This window comes from Trematomus bernacchii, unplaced genomic scaffold (assembly GCF_902827165.1).
Source record: "Trematomus bernacchii unplaced genomic scaffold, fTreBer1.1, whole genome shotgun sequence".
Classification (NCBI taxonomy): Eukaryota; Metazoa; Chordata; class Actinopteri; order Perciformes; family Nototheniidae; genus Trematomus; species Trematomus bernacchii.
In genome coordinates, this window is record NW_022988066.1 from 2,586,133 (window position 1) to 2,610,466 (window position 24,334).

Below are 24,334 nucleotides of genomic sequence, written 5' to 3' on the forward strand. Positions count from 1 at the left end.
CGTCTGCAGTCTCCTTAATATCTGATTATTGTTCTGTTCTGACCTGTGTTCTCTAAAAAATGCTTTGTTGTGAACCTTTGTTGTTGAAAGCTCTTATAAAACACACACACACACACACACACACACACACACACACACACACACACACACACACACACACACACACACACACACACACACACACACACACACACACACACACACACACACACACACACACACACACACACACACACACACATTTTCATTTGTATACCCATGCACTGTAAGGAGTAGATTTTGTAGCTGATGAATATTTGATTAACCAATGTTAGTCATTACTATATTTTACCAGATCATTTGTTATGAAGGAATCATTCACGCACATTTTGGTTATTACCTTGTGTTACATTTATATATGAATGATAAGAGATCAGAAATCTTTCAGACTCACTATATTTTATTGTTTAACTTGAAGACTTGACCTACAATTATTTTTCTCAAGTGCTTCTCAGACCTCGCAGATTTATGGTCAATTTTTGAACATTTTAGCTGTGACAAACATTATTAATATATATGTAATTACAATGTCTGGGTTCTTTCCATGGTAAATCAATAATCGGTTTGGCCATAATGCAAACCAGCCAAGGTGAACACCTCAGGTCACACAACAACAACTCTGTTAAGGCAGTGTTATATGAACAAATCAAGAAGTTAGAGAGAGGGTTGCTCGTGCCTAGTACTTCAAACACATCATCTTTGATTAGACTCTGTCTATGAAAAGAACATTAAAGAATGTTTGTTTGTGTTTCTCCAATTCTGCTGCCACAAACCTCATTAACCAAACAATTTGTGGTGAATAAGAAATGGCTTATTCATTTCTGAGAATCATGGTATGCTGCAGGAGGCAATGTTAAAGTATTCTCATTTAATCCCATGCAAATGTATATTTGACATCTTTCATTTTGTCTTTGTAAACAGCGTCAAAGTGCGCTTCTTCTGCCGGGGTTAGCTGGTTTTTCCAGTCTCCAGCAATTCCTGAAACACAACATGGGGAAAAAAGGAAATCCTTATTCAGTTGGAGAAATATGTGCACCTTTCTATCTTATTTTGAATAGACACATATGTTCTTGCTATTTAGAAATACAGTATGTCAGTTTCTATGTGAGGATTCCCTTATGGTCCTGATACCATCCACCAAACATGACTCAGCACCAATGAATGCCCTACCCCCAAAGACATGTTATGACTAGATAGTACAATATTAGTGAGAAAATAAAACAATAAAGCCCAGCAAACTCTCCATAAACACCATTATGTATTTCATGAACAGATCATTTCAGGTATACAGTATTTGCATTCTTTTGGTTGTTGTATTTTGATGTGTTAATTGTTGCATTAATGCAATATTACATCACTATAATCATTCTACTAAATGGCATGCTTTCTGTTGGGGAAATAATTTCCAAGGCCCATAATTTTGACCCAGTTTATCAGTTCATACTGACCTGACTGAGCACACGCACCTGTGCTCTCAGTGTTTTGTCTCCCTGTTCCTGCCTGTTGGCGTCAGCTGATAGAGGTGTTAGGATTCTATCTTGTTATGCACAATAGCCGCGTTCACACCGGAGTACTTTTCACCGTACTTTTCGCGTTTAGTTCCGTGAGTACCCCTTATGTCGCGTTCACACCAAAAATCGTACTTAATCTCGGGAACTTTTACCCCCATTTTTAGAGCCTGCTGAGAGATCGTACTTTCCTGTGGGTGAAAAGTGCCCCAAAAGTGCCCCAGTGCTGATTGGCTGGGCGAATTGCAAACCACGCCCGTACAACTGTGAAAATGTTGTGTGGAGCAGCCATTGTTTTTCCTCGCTACAAAAACAAAGCAGTTATGGCAAGCATCAAGAAATGATGAGGAGGTGTCGGCGCTTCTGGAGATCTACGCCGAGGACGCGACCCAGGGAATGGTACTGAAGCCAGTTCAGTAGCTTTCACTCGACCTGGGAATGTGCACAGCCCCACCGGCTCAAAATAAAGAAACTCAGGCAGGACTACAAACGGCGGATTCAGTGGCCAACGATGACTACCACGACGAAGGTAAAATCAGCTACATGCACTGGGGTTTTAATCTGCACAATAATGGTCTCAGATGTACTTTTATTTGCTCAGTAGATCAAGCTAGCCATGCTAGGCTGAATAGGCTAACACCGGCCACGAGCTAGCTACATCTAGCTAGCTAGATATTCTCGGCCACTATGAAAACGTTTTGACTTGTGAATAACTGTGCAGTGTTTCTGTAATTTGCTTCACTAACTCATGGCACTAATCGTCTGTTTCAGGCGAGGATGGACAACTCTCGGGATTGGAAACAAGCGAGCTTTGCATTCTAGATCACAGCGCTTGGTCGTCCTCCTTACCAGCAACCAAACGCAAAGGTACACACACTGTAACTTTGTCTTGAAAGAACGTTACGCATCGAACTGATGTTCACAATCATGTTTATTTCCTTCTTGGTACAATTATGAAACAGCGTGAAAACGTATTCGCCTAGACCGGCATTTACGTTCGCGCCTTTTTACTCTCACAAACATTGTAAACATCCGGGCTAGAGGTCACATGACTTCCGGTAAGAAAACTTGCCTCAACAACATTAAACAAAGTTCAAGCATACATGAAGCACTCTTCAAAAAGGAACAATCCTCCGTGTTTGAACCTCTTAAATCGCTGCATAGCCGATTAATTCTATTCTATTCTATCTTAATTCTATTTGTGAAAATACAAAAAAGGGAGATTTCAGTGCTTTTTTTACATGTAGACCACATTAGACCAGGTCCTGATCTAAAACCACTATACCTAGACTCATCAAATCTGGACTGGATTATCCCAGAGAGTCAAAAGATTCTTTATAACACAGTTTCAGATTTGTGAAACCTTAATTCTATTTGTGAAAATACAAAAAACACATTCCTAGTATGTTGTAAAACTACATGGCGACTAAACAGATCTTGTATCTTGCTTATTTTCCCCTCTTAGGAAAGCAGACACGGGATGCGAATTTCTTTGACACCGCCCAGGCGTTGGAGGACCGGCGTGCCGTGGTGAATGAGTCGCTGCGTGGAGGTCAGATGGTGCTGTTCACCAAGGCCCAGGAAACGGAGGACAAGATGCTCACCTCGATGGAGCGCCAGGCAGAAGTGTTCAAGCAGCAGATGGAGCGCCAGCAGCACCAGGATGAAGTGTGGGCGCTGCGCCATGAGGAAGCGTCGGCGCAGCGGCAGGATGAGCGACAAACTGCATTTAATAACAGTTTATTTGGTATAGTTTTTGTAAATACTGACACACGACACACACTAAGGTGTGTATGCTGCTGAGAATATCCCTACACCTGGGACAGTTTATTTTATATTGTTATTACTGTTATGACTTTATTTTATATATAATGTTTACTGACATGTACAACTGACACTTTATTTACATTTAAAATTGTTCTATTTAATGTTATGTCTTGAGAGTGCAATAAAGAAAACCGACATGGCGATTAAGCTTATTTCTCCTGACACTTTATCTTTTGTGACCTGTGTAGCATCCTATCCACATGTAAGTGATTATTCTGATACCATCATGTTTCATCGGTTATAAACTGGCAAAGCTTTATTTGTCATTTATTTATCATCAATGTTGCAACCTTGTGGGGGAATGGCAGGGGCACATACACAAATATGATAATTTATATAATTTTAAATATTATTTGACCTAAACTTTTAATTCCCCCCCATTTCACACAACACAACATGGAGTCCACTATGGGCCAAAACTAACATGTATGTTTGCATAGTGTTTATGGCAGACGGATGCAGTGGGTCTCAGGAAGATATATATATATATATATATTAGGGCTGTCAGTCGATTAAAATATTTAATCGCGATTAATCGCATGATTGTCCATAGTTAATCGCGATTAATCGCAAATTAATCGCACATTTTTTATCTGTTCTAAATGTACCTTAGAGGGATATTTTTCAAGTTTTTAATACTCTTATCAACATATGAGTGGACAAATATGCTTTATATGTTTGTTTATTATCATTTGAACAATGACAAATATTCTCATGAATATTAAACACAACAACCTCTGAACATTACAAATATTCGCCTCAATTCAACCTGGAACCTCTCTAATACAATAGTGTGTGTGTGTGTGTGTGTGTGTGTGTGTGTGTGTGTGTGTGTGTGTGTGTGTGTGTGTGTGTGTGTGTGTGTGTGTGGGTGTGTGTGTGAATGTGGAGACACTGTGATGGATCGTTAGAGCTATGTGCAGCTCAAGGCATATATGCTCCAACGGGAGCTGCCTGGACGCTGCAATCATGTAGCGCGTACTATCCGTGCTGAGTGCGCTGACTTTTCGTACAATGTCCCACTGTCTGGCTACCTGCATAAAGTCAAGTGCTCGGCGCAGTTGTCGGCGAAATGTCATCGAAACAGCTCCTTATATCCGTTAACGCAGCTAGCTAGCACCAGATGCTAACAACAACACGTAAGGTGTGCCTCGCTCGCGCGAGTCGCGCCACACATACACACTCCCTCCCGGTCCTCCCGATGGCCAGTCCGGGCCTGCCGGTGAGCGTGGAAGTGTGGTCTGCCACAAGCGGGCGGCAGGAGCGGGGCTGTCAGCATCAGCTTGTAGATGGTATTTTAAACTCGATGCGCTCTGAAACTACGGGGCGGCCGAGGACAAAAAATACACATGCGTTAATCGCGTTAAAATAATTAGTGGCGTTAATTTTTTTTTGCGTTAACGCGTTATTAACGCGTTAACTTGACAGCCCTAATATATATATATCATTAAGGTGGGTTTGCTGCTGAGACTCCCTACACCTGGCACAGTTTATTTTATATTGTTATTACTGTTATTATATAGTACAACTGACACTTTATTTTATATTGACAATGTTTACTGACATGTACAACTGACACTTTAGTTACATTTAAAATATTTCTATTTAATGTTATGTCTTGAGAGTGCAATAAAGAAAACCGACATGGCGATTAAACAGATCCTGTATCAGCCATCCTACGGTGAAACATGGCAATCATGTGTGCTTTCCGTCGGCCAATCCTTTTCCTAAAGCTTTTGAACTGCCTTTGATGCTGAAGAAACTTTGCGATTATAGCATTCGACGTGTGGCGGCTCCGGATTTTTGTCGGACGCCTAATAGGCTCAGGCTCTGGCCGCATTAACGAAGTTACAAAGCTGTATAACATGACAGCACAACTTCAGTCGACTCCATCTCCATCATGTCTGAGGTCGGAAGGTAAACAACAGACAGTATACGCGGTAAGTTTTTCTTCTTCTTCTTCTCTTGTTTTGTAGCGGATTGCAAACAACTTTAAGGTGCTTACCGCCACCTACTGTACTCGCCGTGAAGTGGTTTGTGGCCTGCCAGTAAAGCCAAAGCTGAAGAAGAAGAAGTGACGTCAGCGGCTCATTTGCGTAATCTTCCCTCAGGGAAAAGTACTCCGGTGTGAACGCGATCTGTACTAAGTGCCCTGGGGTTAAAAGCGCCGGGGCTCTTATGGCGCGTTTCCACTACAGCCCGCAGCCCGGTTTAAGAGGGCTGTGACGTCAGCGGCCCGTTTGTGGTTGCGTTTCCACTTGGCCTAGTACCGGCCGGCTGGTCCTAATTCACAGTTTTTCTGGCCTCATAAAATCGTGGGGCCAGGGCCAGAGACAACCGGGCTGAGTTTGTGATGTCAACGCTCTCGGCTGCTGATTGGTCGGAGAGAATCGTCACAATCGCGCGCGAGATAATCCCTAGCGTCGCATATATATATAGCGATGCTTGCAGCATTTTTACAAACAGCATTTTTGTCAACAGAGGATTAACAATGGCAAAGAAAAGCACACCATGGTCGGTCGAGGAAGTCACGACGTTCCTCCATTACATTTCTGATGAAAAGATCCAGCGGGAGCTCGACGGGATGACTCGAAATATTAAAGTATTTCAGGAGGTGTCTACACTAATGGCCACAAGCGGGTACTCCAGGACTGTCGTGCAGTGTAGGGAAAAACTTAAAAAGCTTAAGGGTGAATATAATGCTCTGTTACAAGTAAAGTAACTAGCTAGTAAGCAGCTAGTATATAGGGCCAGAACTTTCTTTAATTCATCCTTACTGTTCTGTTTATACATTTTATTCTTATATCCTTGTGTGACCTGTACCTGTGTTTTTTCATTGTTATTGCTAATTATTTATATTATTATCTTGTCACCCAGGCAAGAGGAGACGAGGAGGAGAGGAACTGGCCCTGCTGGAACTGCAACTGGCCCAGCAGAAGGAACACCAGGAGCAGAACCTGGCCCAGCAGGAGAAGAGCCATGCCCAGCAGGAGAAGATCCATGCCGAGCAGAGGGAAGACCGGGCCCTGCAGGCTCAGTACATGAACCAGACCATGGTGGAGGCGAGGGAGGCGAGGGTGTTGGAAGCCACCATGAGAAGGGAGGAGATGGCTCACGCAGAGAGCTTAAATGCATCCTTCATGCGCACTATTTGCCAGATGCTAGTGGGAACGGGCAGCCAACGTGCCCCGTCTCCTCCGCCTCTGTGAACCAATAACCTCTGGCTGTACTTTGTTGTATATTTTTTATCTGTAATACAATACAATCAGTTTTTTTTTTTTTGTATATTATAATGCCATGCCTTTTTTATGCTGCTGCAAGAAAACACTGTGTTCAATAAAGTACTTCTTTGACTTATCTTATTGCTTGTTGATAAATAATTGCACCCAACAGCGATCACACAGAAAGATCATCTAGGCGTCCCTCTTCAGTCAGAAATATCATAAACACCATCATCGCCCACAAAGCACTGCACAGTGAAACCTTTATCATCTGTTGCAATTAAAGCAAATAAGAGAATAAATACTTGGTTAAATAAAACATTTTAAGTCTTTAGCAGGACAACTCTTCATACTGTTTGGAATTGAGTTTGCTCGCTTGAGGTCCTCTAAAACATAACATTACATATTTTGTAATGGTATTAAGAATACATGATTAATACATGTAGTAAAAATTACTCAATTGTAATACCCTCGTTGTGCTAGACTCAAACACATTGCTTATATATTTAAAAGAGAAGAGAACAAAATAAACTATAACTACACTGTAGCTATGTTCGTATGACAAAATACAAAACCTTGAAGCTGAATATAGTTCTGCTGTGTTTTACACTGTTGTATTTATGTTTATAGTTTGCTTTGATATTTGCTTAGATTATTATTTTTATGGGGCAGTAAATACTGGTGCTTGAAATTCAAATATTTACTAAATAGTCAATTCTGATAACATTTCTTGGGTTTAAATAATTTGACAAACACATGTATGTGAAACATTCTTTTTTTATTTATGTTCAATACCATACAATGACTAATTAGGGATTCAGGTAGCGCATCAGACCCTCTCGTATGTCCCTGCCCTCCTCCTCTGCACCTTGTGCCACTGCTACCCCTGGCTCTGCTGCTGCTGGTGCATCCCACCCATCATCATAGGTCTCTCCATGACTCTCGCAGAGGTTATGCAGAGCACAGCATGTCAGCACCATTGATTTAACAAGTTTCACATCACAGTCATTTCTTTTCATGAGGCAACGCCACCTTCCCTTCAGTCTACCAAAAGCGTTTTCAACCACTACCCGTACTCTGCAAATCTTCTTGTTGTATGTCACATGTTCTTCTGTTAGCCGTCCAGTGTCAGCGAAGGGTTTTATGAGCCAGTTTTGCAAGGGATAGGCATTGTCTCCCAGGATGTAATAGCCAGCATTCACCCCACCAATGTTCCTGGTGCAAGCTGGAAAGTAGTTGCCACGACTGGCCAACTCCCACAATGTGGACAGTCTCAAAACCCGAGCGTCATGCAAGCTCCCAGGCATTCCTGCAAACACATTCCAGAAATGTCCCTTACCATCAACAACTCCTTGAAGGATGATGGAGTGCCAGCCTTTACGGTTGAAATAGTCACAGTGGTATTCCTGTGGTGCCAATATAGGTATGTGTGACCCATCAATAGCACCTACACACTGAGGGAGCCCCCACCTCTGCTCAGTGTAGGCAGCCATTTCTGCAAATTTCTCCCGGTCTGGTGAACGAATTAGTTCCGGTACTAACAACGTCTCTGCAGCAGCACAGAAGTCTTGCACACACCGGCACACAGTTGTCTTGCTCACTCCGAAAAGATGTCCTATGCTTCTGTACTCACAGCCGGTAGCAAGCTTCCACAGTGCGATGGCCACTCTCTTCTTAAAAGGTATACACACGCGGAATGGTGTGTCCTGTTTCTCCATCGCTGGCCGGATTTTTCCTGTTCACATCGCAGCGGCGCCGCCTCTTAGCTCCGGAATCCGGTTCACTTCCAGCTCCAAAAAATTGTCGGTCTAGAAGCAAGAGCTTCGGAGCTAAGAGGCGGCGTCGCTTACGTCTCTCTTACGTCGAGGCGTGCAGGAAACTAAACCCACCTCCGCTGAACATGGGTCGACTGAAGAGTCTCGTCATGCCTGCCTACAAGCAGTAGCGCTGAGCAAAGTGACTAGAAGGCAACCACACACTTAAAGTCAGGCAACACTAACCAGGCTTCGTGTGATTCTGTTTATTTGTACCTTACTTTGACCATCCGTTCGCTGTTATTGATCATTGTGGAGAGCAGGCAGACGTTTTGTTTTTTATTATAGCAGCTATCGGATGGAATCAATACATGGGCTGCACAGGTTGTCATGTCCGACTATCACAAATAGAATCGTAATGAAAAATACGCCGGTAAAATGTGCCTGTAGAAAACGGCTTAGCAAGTAGTCAGTTTAGCTTCGGTTGCTATGCTAACATCACCCATGTTATACCAGAGAAACTTTCATAACAGCGTTGTGATGCCAAACAGCGTCAATTCAGACTGACACACATTCACTTAAAGGGGCCTATCATGCAAAATGCACTTTTGTACGTCTTTTATACATGAATATGTGTCCCCGGTGTTCCAGGGAACTCACCAAGTGTCAGAAAACACAACCCTCTCTATTTTCCTCCATACCCAAATCTCTAAAAAAGGGGCTGCAACGGATCTAATAAAAACTGATCCAGATTTGAACACTGTCCTGACGTCAGGACCGTGGCGCTACGGCTATTGGGCCAACTCCACCAATCAGGAGGAGACAGCCACGGCCATTGCCGTTCGAAAGCGCTGGAGACGCTGTAGTACATATGCCAGGCCTGTAGATGGTGCTGTTCTCACAGAATCTGCCCTTGCAAAAACAGAGCTAAAAAATGTCAAATTGAGCAAAATGAGGCATGGCTAAAATGCATGATCTGTTTGGTATTTTGAAAAAAAAAAATAGTATAAATATGCCTTATATAGGTATGGTCCTACACTATATTATTCAAATATAGCATGATAGGTCCACTTTAAGGGGAACTGGGGATATGTATCAGCTGCTTGTGTGACAGTCAGACAGTGAATACTTTATAGCCGTGTGAGCTAACCCGGAGCTAACGGGAGAATAAACTCCCGTGGAAGAGCAGCCAGCACTGCAGCGGTCGGTAAATGCCGCTGAAACACATTAATAAACAATGAACCATGGCACTCTGGAGAAAGTATAAGGTTGGAGAAGTCGTTATTTAATTTAATCTGGCTTCGTATGATTAAAAGCAACACGATCATCGACCCGACGCAGTCCCCCGTTGTTGTTGTTGTGAGCGCCGTTGGGGAGCAAATCAGCGATGTAAACGGTGACGTCATGACGCAGCAGCGGCAGCACCATCCCGGCTCTGTGTGGTGTGAACAAAGCGGGAGCAGAAAAGGGAAACTGGAGCTGAACCAGAAAAGCTCTAGCTCGGAGCTAGAAAGGGAAAAGCGCTGGTGTGAAAGCCGCATGAGTCCTGACTCCTATTGCTACAGAAGTTTCCACCACACTTCCATGCTGTCAATTTGCATGATTTTTCTGCTACTGCTCACGTGGCAGGGGCTATAGGGTGTTGCGTTCTTTTATTCCAGGAAAGACAAACAACTTCTAAGTTCAACTATTTCTTAAAAGAGAGCAAAATATATATTTACTTGGCCAAGGTAACAGAGTTCAGGTCATAGAAATCACAGGCAGCAGAGCTGTAATCTGTAACTCTATTTACGGAAAAAAGAAGATTCCCTCCCTACTCAACACACTCTCACTCCCTAAGCGTCCAGGAGCGACGCTTGGTCAGGGTCCCGTGGCGTCCAGTTGTGACGCGCCGAGGCTCCTTCAGCTTCATAAACGGACGCAAAGAGCTTTCAACTGATTGCAATGTATTCCCATCGGCGTCGGTATTTGACGCTTAGGGAAGCACGGCATTCGTTTGTGTCGGAGGCTGTTAAAGGCAATGTGAGCGTCCATTCCCATTGGATAACGGAGAATTGTACACCCGGAAGTAAGTATTCCCCTTACTGTCGATTGATTTGACAGTGATATCTCCACTACTCATCAACTCAAAAACACCAGATTATCCTTGTTAATTAAACGACATTGATAGGTTTTAGTGTGTGTACAATGCTTTTGTCACGTTTTCCCCTTCAATTCTGAGAAACAAGTCGTTTTCTATGAGTTTTGGATGGCCGAAGACATTACATTACCCACAATCCTCTGTAGCAACCATTGTATAAAACAATTAAATAATACATTATTCCGAGTGTGCTTGCTTTTCTCTTTGAAAGTCATCACATAACGGCATTGTAATACATGTTTCGGCTGCATTAAATATGACATATCTGCCGTAGTTAACTCTATGTATAGAGCCCTGATGACAAGACTTCTAGACAAACAGGAACTGCCGCCAAAACTGAAAACTTGACGTGGATCTTAAATATATAAGCAATTAAACAATATCTTACATTTCTTTTCACACAATACGTCTCCTTGCAGTATCAACACTAATTCGGCTGACTTTTATATTTGATCCAATTGGTAGATAGGCTGTATTTACGCCATAACGGTGCATAGCTGATAGAAAGGGACACCTACTGGTTAAAGCACGTTATTGCATTTTATAATTTTATTTATAAAACTACTTTAAATTAAAACCCTGTATTTAATTTAAATTACATCATATCAACATTGATTTTAATTTCTTACAGTAGGAGAGGTTTTGGGATTTAGGTTTGGGAGGGAGGAAGGAAGATTAGGATTAGGTAAAAAGGTAGGGAGTGGTTAGGGTTAGGATGGGGGGAAGGGAAGGGTTAGATTGAAGGGAGGGAAGAGAACTGCTACCGGGAAACAGGATGCAACACGTCATCTGTGAAGCTCCGCCCACGTTGAGCTCCCGCCCACATTGAGCTCATTGAGGCATTGCGCACTGCTTTGAGGGGCTTCTCTCCAAAACTCATAGAAAACGACTTGTTTCTCAGCATTGAAGGGGAAAACGTGACAAAAGCATTGTACACAAACTAAAACCTATCAATGTCGTTTAATTAACAAGGATAATCTGGTGTTTTTGAAGAGAAAAGCAAGCACACTCGGAATAATGTATTATTTAATTTTTGTAAACAGTCTATGGTTGCTACAGAGGATTGTGGGTAATGTAATGTCTTCGGCCATCCAAAACTCATAGAAAACGACTTGTTTCTCAGAATTGAAGGGGAAAACGTGACAAAAGCATTGTACACACACTAAAACCGTCGTTTAATTAACAAGGATACAGTAATCTGGTGTTTTTGAGTTGATGAGTAGTGGAGATATCACTGTCAAATCAATCGACAGTAAGGGGAATACTTACTTCCGGGTGTACAATTCTCCGTTATCCAATGGGAATGGACGCTCACATTGCCGTTAACAGCCTCCGACACAAACGAATGCCGTGCTTCCCTAAGCGTCAAATACCGACGCCGATGGGAATACATTGCAATCAGTTGAAAGCTCTTTGCGTCCGTTTATGAAGCTGAAGGAGCCTCGGCACGTCACAACTGGACGCCACAGGACCCTGACCAAGCGTCACTCCTGGACGCTTAGGGAGTGAGAGTGTGTTGCGATACTCTAGTCACGCTATCCTACGTAATTTGTTTTGCTAAAGTTTCCAAAATAGATAGTGGAATCCTCCATTATACTGATTCCCAGTTATGCGTAGGCGTTGAGCACACACACACGGCCAAGGTCAGAGCGATCTCCTTTTCTCAATAACTCTTTGTCTTCTCACAGTGTCTGCACCTGGTCGTTTCATATCCAACCCATCAGAACCTGGGATTGGTGATTATGTCTATATATTCCATAGTCCAACCCGGTATCACGGCAAGACGTGAACATGTGACGATCTACCATGCTGGGAGACGTGAATATGTCACGGTTTCGTCCCTTCAAACGTGACAGTTACACGGTATTGTTAACATGGCCCAACCAGTGGAGAAATACCCGGAAGTGCCAAGCAAATAGTCTACCGCGCCTATTGGTCGGTTTTTATTGTCAAAATTAGATGTTTTTAATTTATTTTGTAATCGTCACACTGGATTTCGCCGATTTTCTTGTTGCCCTAGCTGGTCGACACCTCTTTTAACAGAAACAAAGGCTACATTAATGTATTAAATCGATGTTAATCCATGTGTGTGGAGGTGTGGATGTGGAATTAACGGACGTGACGTTGTGCGATTGCGTTGCCAGGCAACGCAATTTACAAACTCTTCAACTACAACCCTAATTATATTTAAAAACATTTTAGAAGGCCTGACGAAATACTTTAATGTAAATTAAAATGTAAATGTGAAGGGATGTGTGTAATGTGGTGATTGACATTATTCACCCACGGATCTATGGGTGATCTAAAATGTTCCGCACGGACATTTTAGTTAACCGGACTCCTGTTGATGTGAAATCCGAAAACATTTAAAAAAAAAAAAAATAATACTTTATTCCGAGTTTGCTTGCTTTTCTCTTTGGAGGTCATCACATAACGGCATTGTAATACACGGTTCGGCTGCATTAAATATGACATATCTGCCGTAGTTCTGTATTTATAGAGCCCTGATGATAAGACTTCTGGACAAACAGGAAGCACTGCCGCCAAAACTGAAAACGTGACGTGGATCATAAATATATCAGCAATTAAACAACATCTTACATTTCTTTTCACACAATACGTCTCCTTGCAGTATCAATACTAATCATTAAAAAATAAATTAAAAACATCTAATTTTGACAATAAAAACAGACCAATAGGCGCAGTAGACCATTTGCTTGGCACTTCCGAGTATTTCTCCACTGGTTGGGCCATGTTAACAATACCGTGTAACTGTCACGTTTGAAGGGACGAAACCGTGACATATTCACGTCTCCCAGCATGGTAGATCGTCACATGTTCACGTCTTGCCGTGATACCGGGTTGCCATAGTCATAGCAACATCTCATGAGCACAATAAGCATATAATGTAATAATAAGAATCAACCTTGTAATGTTATATAAAAATAGACTCAACAAGGGTCAGTTGACCACGAGTTCGGGCTACATCGTAGAAGTGCTTTGTCTATGATATTCAATTCAGTTCTTACTAACAGAAATATCAGCCAAACCTTTTGTACTGTATGTATTATTTAATGACACTCACCTTTCCTGAGAAACTCAGACTTTGTCTGGTCCAGTAATTCACGAGAAACAGTAGAGAAGTTTGACATGTTGTTCTTCTTCATGTTCTTGAACAAACATCGGTCGGCTATCTTCTCTATCACTTCATCGTCCAGAGATTTCTGCAGGAACTGAGCCATGTTGCAGACAGAGCCCTTCAGATCCTGCAGACAAACACAGATCAGCTCATATTCCTGCAGCGGCTCTATGGGCTCAGAACAGTCTCATAATACACACATGCACACAGAAGGATTCACACTTGTATTTCATGATCCGCAAAAGGATTCACACTTGTATTTCCGGATCCACACTTGTGTTTTTCAATGCACACACAAATGTGTTCCGTTTCATATACATGTAAATAAAATCCAAATACAGAAAAAAGTTTTACATATGTATTTTTGATCCTCACATATTTGTTTTCCGTTTAAATCCTCTGAACCGGCAAACACAAACCGCTTTCTGTGCATGGATCGCTGTGCATTCGTGTGTGGGTTTTTTGAGACTCCCCTGACGGTCACCCGATTCGTACTTGTAATTTTTTCTATCTATAGCCAATCAGATGTCTCCTCAATTCTAAGCCAATCACATGAGCGCGCCCCCACGAGGGTATGATTTATTGCGTTCATGTCACTTCATATACGCATTTTGCACTGTCCGGAGCAGGGTTTCCGCGGACAGAATTTAATTTTACCGGACAAATTTGAAACTTACCGGTCATGTTTCAATAATAATAAGAATAAGAATTGTGTAGCAGCGTTTCCGTTAGCAGGTAATTACCGGACTATGACCGGATAATAACACGGGAGTAAGGATCATCTATTTTCCTCTCTCCCTCCCTCTCTCCTGACAGCCCGTCAGTTTCTCATGCAGCTCGCTAAAACTTCACTCGCGTTTATGTCCATATCGATCAAATCCAGCTCTCCTGATCGGCCTTTATAGAGAGCACCGATCAAACTATTAAGAGTGAATATCGGCCGATAATGACCGGCGGGGCTCCCCCCCGTTGACAGTTCACTGTCTAGCACTGGCTTCGTAGTGCACTGATCGATTAGGCTAAGCTAACCTGTAGCTGCTCCCTCCACACTCACAACAACTTCATACAGACATAAATAAAGCAGCTGTATTCGCCATACAGGAAACACACATTTAAAACAGTTTTGCCTGCCGTTTTTGTGTACACAAGCATTCATTAATGGTTCGGAAAGTGGCGCTCTACCTTAATAATATAAAGGCTTGTATTTGCGTGCATTTCCTGCTCGGAAAGTGGCAATGTACTGAGAGTGGAGGTGTCCTGAGATTAGCGCCTGCAGGCAGGCTCCATGGACCTGTCCGCTCTGGACAGCGCAAAATGCGTACATGAAGCGCTACGTCATGAACGCAAGTGTGGATCCGGAAATACAAGTGTGAATCCTTTTGCGGATCATGAAATACAAGTGTGAATCCTTCTGTGTGCATGTGTGTATTATGAGACTGTTCTGAGCCCATACGGCTCTCCCAGTATACAATATCTTAGTAGGAGGAGTTTGAAGATGATTGCTAAATCAAGGTCAGAATTATTAGGAAAATATTTGGAAAAGTGATTTGAGGCAGATTTGAGGATTGTTACTGAGTCTCACCATTATCATCTCTTCATAGGAGATGTGCATGATGTGGTCTTCATCTTCAGCATTCAGCCAGCTCTTTACATGATCAAACCACGAGCCAAACATAACTGGAAGGAACAGGAGACACATGTATTCCTTTAATAAGAGGTTATCATAACTTAGTATTTTTGTTTACTGAACTTCATGGTCTTTCAAGATCTCCCTTGTTAAAGGCTACACATAATGCAAAATGCACTTGCTAATGGCTTTGCAAGATAAACATTTATCCATGGTGTGCTAGCGACCCACAATGTATAAGAATCGACCGTTTTCTCTATTTTACTCTTGCTGGTATTTTGGGTTGCTTTAAAAAGACAGGTACTTAAAATGAGCATTTTCAGAGAATTTATAAGAACAAGAATGTGTTTTTTGAACATTAAAGTTTGTAATCATGGGCCAGTAAAATCCCAAAACACAATTAAGAATGTGCATGATAAGTCCCCTTTAAATCATGTTACCAGGTAAAAGGTTTTTTTAAGAGTTTTCGTCCTACTTACTGATATGTATCTTGTTATGAACGCATTCTAAACATTACATAGCTGTAACAATCAGAAAAACCTTTTCCATCAAGGAACTTGTGGAGGAACTGGGTCTGTGGGCCTGGGTCCACCAGAACGGAAGCCGCGCCATGATGATGAAAAGACGATGTGAACACATCTTTGGGGTTCCTCATCACATAGATGACCTGCAGTGATGACATGACGTCAGACCCTTTCCTTCACACATACTGTCTGTGATGCGTTTATCACATTGAATCTGATCTGCCTTAGTTGATAGGTTTACCTTTGGCTTTACTTCAAAGAAAGATGGTGGCATCATGTTGTACTGGAAGTGTGTAGTCAACAGTCGTGGAGAGGGCCTCTGTTCAAGTTTGAGGGAGGTGGTCTGCTGCACTTCAAGCCAGGGAACACGATTCCAGTTAAGAATCGTGTCAACAGGTGTTGGATCTCCTCCACTCATGATCAGAGGGACAATCTCCTTCATCCAGCTTGTACCTAAACAAAAACAAAAAAAGATTTTCTTAAATATGTATTTATTAGCCCTTGCAAAACTTGGGGTGAGATGAAATTATACCCATTTTCACCTCACCCCTTACTCGTTTGCTTGTATTTAAATGCGGCCTTCAGAATAAGATAACCACTAATTAATTACTCATGAATTGTTAATACCATGAAAACATTCCCAAAGTCACAGGCAATAGCCAACAAGGAGGGAGGGGTTTTTTCTTATCTTGTGTGCTTGCCAAATGTAATACTTCATACACATGCCCAAACACACCATCCAAAAGATGGTTAAACTATTATTGAAAACTCTGGCCAAATGTCAATCTCCACTCAGTGTCAAGTTAACTTCTTATTTCTCCAGTGTCTCCAGTGCCTCCTTGCTTCTGATTGGCTAGTTTGCCCTATGCTTGCGCTGTACTCTTCAAAATAAAGGTTCTAACTCTTTGCCTTTACACAGTGCAAAAATGACAAGCTTCTGCTATCTTTGATGAGCGATAACATTATTTTTGGCCATACGTTTTTCATAAGACTGATGAAGTTGGAATCAGTTGTAGTTACAACTATCCCAAATACTATGAAATACTTTTACTGTGTACTTCTTGATACTCTCCTGTCAAAGTCCCTTCCATGGTACAACAATGCCTGTCTTGCTGCTATATGTGACGAGCAATACAAATACTTTTAAGTTCGAAGACTGATCATTTTGGACTCAGTAGTTAGACTACTAGCGCAAAGACTATAAAATACTTTTATTTTGTACTTTCAGAGAAATCCTCTGTCAAATTGTCCACCCTGAATACCCCATGCAGATTTTCCTGTTTTCTGTCAAACACAAGCAGAAACATTACTTTCCAAAAATGGAAAGTTATCTTGGTCCCGCTCCCCACGTGAAAAACAGGTTAAGTTTAGTGCTGCTAATGTAATGAAAATGGCTCCAGGCCCCACAAAATACGCTGTCAGCCATGTCTAAGACCTGAAGTCAGCATTGAGCTCTTCATAACACCATCAATAGAGGATTGATAGACAATATACTTGAGATTGTGAATTTAAAGGTGAGGTGCATGCATGGGACAGTTAGGAGTTGGGTGGGAACCACTTACAAGCCCACATTGAGTGTAGAAATCAAAAAGGGAGGCAACGGCATGCCTTTGGAATGCTGACACTGGAAGGGAAATATTTCCATATTGACCCCAAACACAATAAATGTTACTATCCTTGATAATATACTGTACATTTCTTAAATGCCAAAATTGTACTTGGAAATAATATAGATCCTTTGACAACAGCAAAAAGATCATCCTTTAAAATGTTACGTCAATCAGTGAGATTTTCTGGTGATTTATATATTTTACAATGGTCACATAATAGGAATTATGGATGTATAATGCTGTGGGTGGAGGGGGAAGGTGGGGGTAGTGTTTTATTTAAATGGGTATTTAGATAGTCAACTAAGAAACATAAAGTACTTTTACTTTACATACATTTTGGTAACAATTTTGAATATGATCATTTTCTGAGCTTTAAACTCCTGGGGTCAAAATGACCACCAAGAATAAAGGGTGTAAAGCAAATGTGAAGATAAAGGAGGGTTAAGAATACATTATATAGCAGTTTTTTGTTTTACAATATCCTAAAGTCTATTTTTAACACACTATTGAGTTGGCTTTTTCATTACATTTAAAATATAAATTGTACCTAAAATAATACTGAGTGGGCAGGGTATACATATTCACACCATATGCAATCATAGGATATTTTTAGTTCGACAGATATTTGTCCAAATTGACTACAAAATAGTACAAATGCAAAACATAAAAACAAATGTTTTTTGGTGAGTGAAGTCCAAAGCCGTATTATAAATTATTTGATTGTGTAATTACAAGGTGAGAGAAAATAGATCCACATCGTCCTATTCAACTTGTATTTTTCAATTTTTTAGTACATTTTTCTCAGAAAAACCTTTTCTAAATGAAAGTAAATTATTTAAAAAGGTTGAGTCAATATAAGACTAAAATAGTTGAAATTGAATGTAAACTGTGTCAAACACCACTCCTGAAATTGACTTTGGTTGAAGTTTATTATAATATTGATATTATATAAAGATCTATATATAACATTGATTAAGCCTTACGGGTCCCTTTTAAAATATATATATATTTTGTATAATGTTCTGGTGCCTTATTTTCAATTTGAAAACACATGGCAATTTTATTAATACAGCAGATGAAAAGATTAGCAGGAGGATCAATTCTTCATGGGTGTCATTGGCTCTCTAGGCAGTATCTGTTTGCTAACCTCATATATTCATTTATTTAAATAAGTGACCTTTGAATACATATTGCAAACATAGCCTTAAAAAGGTGCAGGAAAAGGACTTCAAATATTACTTAAAGATTGGACTTTTTAATTCAGTCAAGAGAAGAGAAAAGAGAAGAAAGGAAAGAAAATCGTTAAAAGGGGTGATGTAACATTAATGACAGACATAATATGGCTAGGGAGGCTGTGGCTGATCGTGCGTTGATCTTTGGATCAGGGGGGCACTGGTTCAATCCCCACTGCAGTCAACATGTCGTTGTGTCCCTGGGCTTCACGCCAAATAGCTCCTGTGAGGATTGTCCACAGTATTGAGTGTATGTAAGTCGCTTTAAGGTAAAAGCAACTAACAAGTGACATGTAGAGGTCATTGGCACTCAGACTCTAGTTCGAACCACAGTGACATCTAGAGGTTGTTTTGTGCATAACATGTCAACCAAACGATAGAGCTGGCTGAATCAGATGGAGTTACACTTTTTTATTTATTTTTCAACAAGATATCAAAACACAAAATGTGCTCTACCAAATGGTGGCGCTGGCTGTTAAAGGTTAAGACAGCATCATCATAAGAGGCCAACAAGAGTGACAGGGTGTGTCTAGGGTGACCAGATGTCCCGCTTTGCGCGGGACTGCACAGCATTTTCGCGACTTTTGGTGCGTCCCGCAAATTGAGACGATGTCCCGCATATTTCATTTTGATTGGCTAAAACGCTTTTCTAAAATCAGATTTATCCAATGGCTGTTGAGAAAGCAGGGAAGGCTATCATCACAGGGCTGTGCTTGCTGTCAATCAAACTGTAAGACACGGCGGGTGCTGGTCAAGTGTTAACCAATGAGAGTAACTCACTCACACACACCCCCCCGCGGCCCCGCCAAACAACAACAACGAAAGTCAATAACGCAGGCGACGCAGCAGGTTATGGAAAATGGAGGAAACTGAAACTACAGCTAAGAAGAAAAGAAGATGCACATACAACAAAGACTGGGAAGACACTTACCCGTGGGTGAAGCCAGTGCAGGGCGACTCAGAGAGTTTTTTGCAATCTTTGCAAGAGTAATTTTTCAATTTCACATGGCGGTGAATACGACGTCAAAAGACACCGAGAATGCGATTCTCACAAGAGACGTGTCGCTCAAAAAGAGACATCCCACTCTATGGAGACATTCCTTCTCAAACCAAAAAATGATGGCCACTCAGACAAGGTAACAGCAGCAGAAATAACCAGTGTTTACCATACAGTGCAACACTCCCAATCATACCGGTCAAATGACTGTGGTAACAAGCTAGCGCAGACCATTTTTCCAGACTCTGAGATAGCAAAGAAAATGTCATGTGGTCGTACAAAAGCAGCGTCCATAATAACAGAGGTGCTTGCCCCTGCCTCTGTGGAGAGTTGTTTGACAGAGTTAAAGACACCAGTGGTTCTAGGTGACAAAATAGCCCACACACCATTTTTTTCAGTGGCTTCAGATGCTTCAAATCATGGCACTATAAAACTCTTCCCACTGTCTCTGAGATATTGGACCCCAGAGTTGGGTTTGAAAAGCAAGATCCTTGATTTCTATGAGGATAGTGATGAGTCAGCTGCTACCATACACCGCCAGATTACAAGCAAGCTAGAAGAAAATGGCCTGCAACCTGACATGATTTCAGCATACACTGCCGACAATGCAAGTGTAAATTACGGGAGAAACAATTCAGTTTTCCAGAAGCTAAAAGCAGACAACAGTGGCATCATTAAGGCTAACTGTATGGCCCACATAGTGCACAACAGTGCAAAGCATGCTGGAGACAGGTTGAACATTGACATTGAGCTAGTAGTGAACAAAACATTTAGTCACTTTTCCTCATCTGCAAAACGTACAGAAGAATTGAAAGCAGTGTTCACCTTTGTGGAAGAAGAATAGCAGGTTGTGCGGAGACACGTACCCACAAGATGGTTGAGTCTGTGGCCTGCTGTCAAGAGGCTACATGACAGCTGGAGAGCTATCAAGACCTACTTCTTGTCACTGGGAGAGGATAAGTGCCCAAATTCACTGTGGCAGCTGTTAAAAAATGATGAGGATGGTGATGGGAAACCCCTAGAGCTACAGGTGTACCTGTCCTTCCTCAATAATGTGCTGAAAATCTTCCACGATGTTGTGCTGCTATTGGAGAGAGAGGATGGGACCGTATGTGAGCTATATGACATGATGCTCACTCTCAAGACAAAGCTCCAACAACGACAGATTGATTCCTTCTTTGGAATGGAGACCAGTGCTATCCTCCAACAGTTTCCAGACCAAAAGGCAGCAGCAATCAAACATGATCTTTCCAAGTTCTACCAGGCTGCTCTCAACTACCTTGAGAAGTGGTATGACTTCACAGACAACAACTACCAGAAGAATGTTGAAGCTTGGCACTGAAGAGCAAGTTCACATTCTCCCATCTACAGATAAGGGGGAAACTAGACATGGATGAACTGTATGATGAATACTGTGTGACTTTGCCACGCCAGCAGGACGTTGTGGAGAGAAGAGCTCCTGTTGTGGAGAACTGGTCCACCTTGCTTCAAGGCACAAACACACCAAATCTGACTGCTGTGGCATCCTTTCTCTTAAGCATCCCCATCACTAATGCTTCGGTAGAGAGAGTGTTTTCCCTCATGACGGCAGCGTGGACTGACCAGTGGAACCGGTGCTCTGTGGAGCTTATCAAGTCTGAAATTCAAGTCAAGACCAACTTTGAATACAGTTGTAAGGAATTCTACACCTATGCACTCAAGGAGAAGGCCTTATTGGAAGCTGCACGCTCAAGCAAAAAGTACAAAGTCAAGAAGAGCATCTAAGGTAAGATAAACTTTGTTTAGAATATAGACTAAAAGTAGGATATTTTAGAATATAGTAGGATATTGTGGGCCAATGTGGTGTTAGATTTGAATACAGTGCTGCTATTCTTGTGTTTCTGTTTCACTGCCAGGTGCTTTCCATGGTGCTGGAAGTGCATAGCCATAGCCTGTGTGGGGGGGCCCACCTGCTGTTGCTGTGACAAAACCGAAAGCTATTTTATTTTATGTATTATTATGTTTTTGTTCCCTCCTGGCCAGTTTTGATTTGTATTTATGGTTTTATTTTATCTATTAATTTATGTTGTGCCTACTTTTACAGGTAATACACTAGTTGAATTAGGAAGATGCATTTCTAAACACTTGAAGTGAATAATGCCTGCTGCCTTGGTTAGCCTTAGTTTACTTATCTTTATTAAGATACTACATTTTGACTGCATTTTGACTTCACTTTCTGCTCTGTTATATATTTGTTAAGTTTTTATCTGCATTGTTTATTGGATGCTGTTGAATAAACCAAATGAAACAGAATATAAATTCATTTTCCAGGGGGGGGCTGTTGAGAGGGTGTCCCACATTGTCCCACACAAACATACTCCTTGTCCCACATTTGGTTTGTTGGGACCTGGTCACCCTAGGTGTGTCACTTTGCTGAAGGATAGACCAGCTATGCAGGATATTCTCTGAAGATTTCCCAAGGGGTAAAAGCTGCTGCTGGAGTACTGACTGGAAGTAGTGCTGGTATCATGTCTACCATATCCTCTTAAAATACTCTGTCCAACAATATAAGTCTAATGACACATTTTTATTTAAGATGCATTCTTGTACTAAGGAGGGGAATTTGAAAAAGAATACCTGAAAAAGTACTTGGTGTAGTTAAATTAGTATACTGAGTCAAACAGTATCACTCTCATTAAGAATTTATGGCAGAACATCATTTTATCTCTCATCAAAGATAGCAGAAAACATGCATTATTGTACTCAAGAGGGGAGTTTGACAGAGTACACAGTAAAAGTACTCTAAATAGTATTTATCAATCCTCAACCTCCAAGCTATTTTAATATAGATTTGAAGAAAAAAACCTCGATGCTGACTTGACCACGCAAACGGGAAATACGGCCGCATCAATTCAGCAGTGTCAGTAACATCAAACAGAGAGATACTCATACTTTATAGGGATTCATGGCTGACAGTGCAAGACAGACAGCCAGATAGACAGATCGCGAGACAGACAGACAGACAGACCAACACACACATACGCACCCACACACGGACAGACTGTCTTCTGCATGTTTTTCATGTAGCCATATATTCAATGTTGTGCAAACACGCACTGCACTGTCTAGGCAAAGAGTATGAACCTTTATTTTGAAGAGTACAGCGCGAGTACAGCGCAAGCATAGGGCAAACTAGCCAATCAGAAGCAAGGAGGCACTGGAGATCCACCCACCTATGGAAACGAAACATTGAGTGGTATACTTGTTTTAACAGTAAGAACAGAAAAACGAAAAAATTAGCTGAATTTCCGTTTTTTGGTTTTGGGACAAAATTGAAAAACAAAAAAACGACCCGTTTCTGTTTTATTATTAGTTTCAATTAGAACTAAAAAACAAACGGTTAAAACGTACCTTGGTCATTAAGTAAGTCAAAATCAGAGGAACTAACTTGCTGATACTTGGATCATTGGCATACAGTAGTAGGTTCATTGTCCTCAACCGGACCTCAGAGCATGGACAGAGAGATCATGGTACCGCTGTAGGCCTTGACCCCGGATGTCTTTGAACACTGCCTAACGATAACCCAACGGACCCATGTGAAAAATGAGCTAGCTATAGCTAAAGCCCATCTTTTACAGTAACAGAAAACCCAGTACATATATCTACACTGCAATTATCGTATAGTATATTTTGAAAGACATGGGGTCTAGTGTTTAATAAAAGTGTTAAAAAAAAAAAACATTGACGGCAGGCAGGGATTTATAGGCATTATATTTAAACTATACTTTTGGACACTACGTCACAGGAACGATGGAAAATAGCTATGTTTTAGCAGTGATAAACAACATTTCGAATTGTTTGATTTTTATAGAACCTTTTCCCTAACTGCCTGTGAAACTCTCTGTTGGTGAACTGCTGCACCAGGACTAATATCGTGAAAATGGCAAAACACATCAGTGCTTGTGAATGATTTTGACTTGCTCTTGTCTCATCTGGCTCCTCATCGAAATACAAAGCCACAGGAAATGTCTTCCTTTTCATTTTAAATTTATTTTACAAATCAAATAATAAAAACATTTCATAGTGGTGCACACATTCAACACCTAACACTTACAACTCACCAGATTTGGGATACGTCACGATGATGATATCATCTGGGCGAAAAACAAACTCTTCAAAGTATTTCAGACTCTCTGGCGTGTGCACAGATGAGACCACGTAGACCCCCTTGTACACCGTGTATAACTCTTCCTCCGTCATAGTTTAAACAAAAGGTTGTTCTCTGTTGATGAGGGAACTTATATAGTGGATGTGTGTGTTTGCTTATGCGTGTGTGCTTGTTCCCTGTTTAAAAGAAAAGGCATTGAGTAAATATTTAAACTACACTGAACAAACATCCCCCGGACTCACACCTTTGCTGCGTTTCACTTCGGTTAAATGGATTCCTTGCGTCCCTCACTTGCGTCGTTTCCCTGCGACTAGTCCCTCCCACCGGGGAAGCATGGAGAGACGCAAGGAAACCACGAGAAGCAGGGAAATGAGTTTTAACGCAGCCTACACACGGCGGTGTGCGTTGCCGCTTGGCGGTGGGCGTGTCTTGAGCTTGGGGAGTTTACGCGAGCAACGCGACCAACAACCAATCACATGAATCTCCCGTGTCTCTCCCCAAGGGCTGGAAAATTGAAGAAGTGACCAGAAAGTTGGGTTTGTCAGCTGGAAAAAGCGATGTCTATTATT

General features: G+C 41.5%; 1 protein-coding gene across 1 annotated transcript; it reads right to left on the reverse strand.

Moving 5' to 3' along the window:
* Positions 1-650: 650 nt before the first annotated feature.
* LOC117474600 (sulfotransferase 2B1-like) lies at positions 651-23,857 on the reverse strand. The gene is made up of 6 exons (XM_034120480.1): positions 23,719-23,857; positions 16,021-16,232; positions 15,796-15,922; positions 15,211-15,305; positions 13,575-13,755; positions 651-1,017 (listed from the first exon to the last, which is right to left on the reverse strand). Exons 1-6 carry the CDS (start codon positions 23,855-23,857, stop codon positions 908-910), a joined length of 864 nt encoding a protein of 287 aa, XP_033976371.1. The 3' UTR covers positions 651-907.
* Positions 23,858-24,334: the final 477 nt, after the last annotated feature.

Coding starts and splice junctions, on each gene's coding strand:
- LOC117474600 (XM_034120480.1), bottom strand. CDS start 23,857: ATGACGGAGGAAGAGTTATACACGGTGTACAAGGGGGTCTACGTGGTC. Junction 16,233..23,718: donor CGTGACGTATCCCAAATCTG/GTGAGTTGTAAG, acceptor GTTTTTGTTTAG/GTACAAGCTGGATGAAGGAG. Junction 1,018..13,574: donor GTCTGAGTTTCTCAGGAAAG/GTGAGTGTCATT, acceptor GTTGTGTTTCAG/GAATTGCTGGAGACTGGAAA.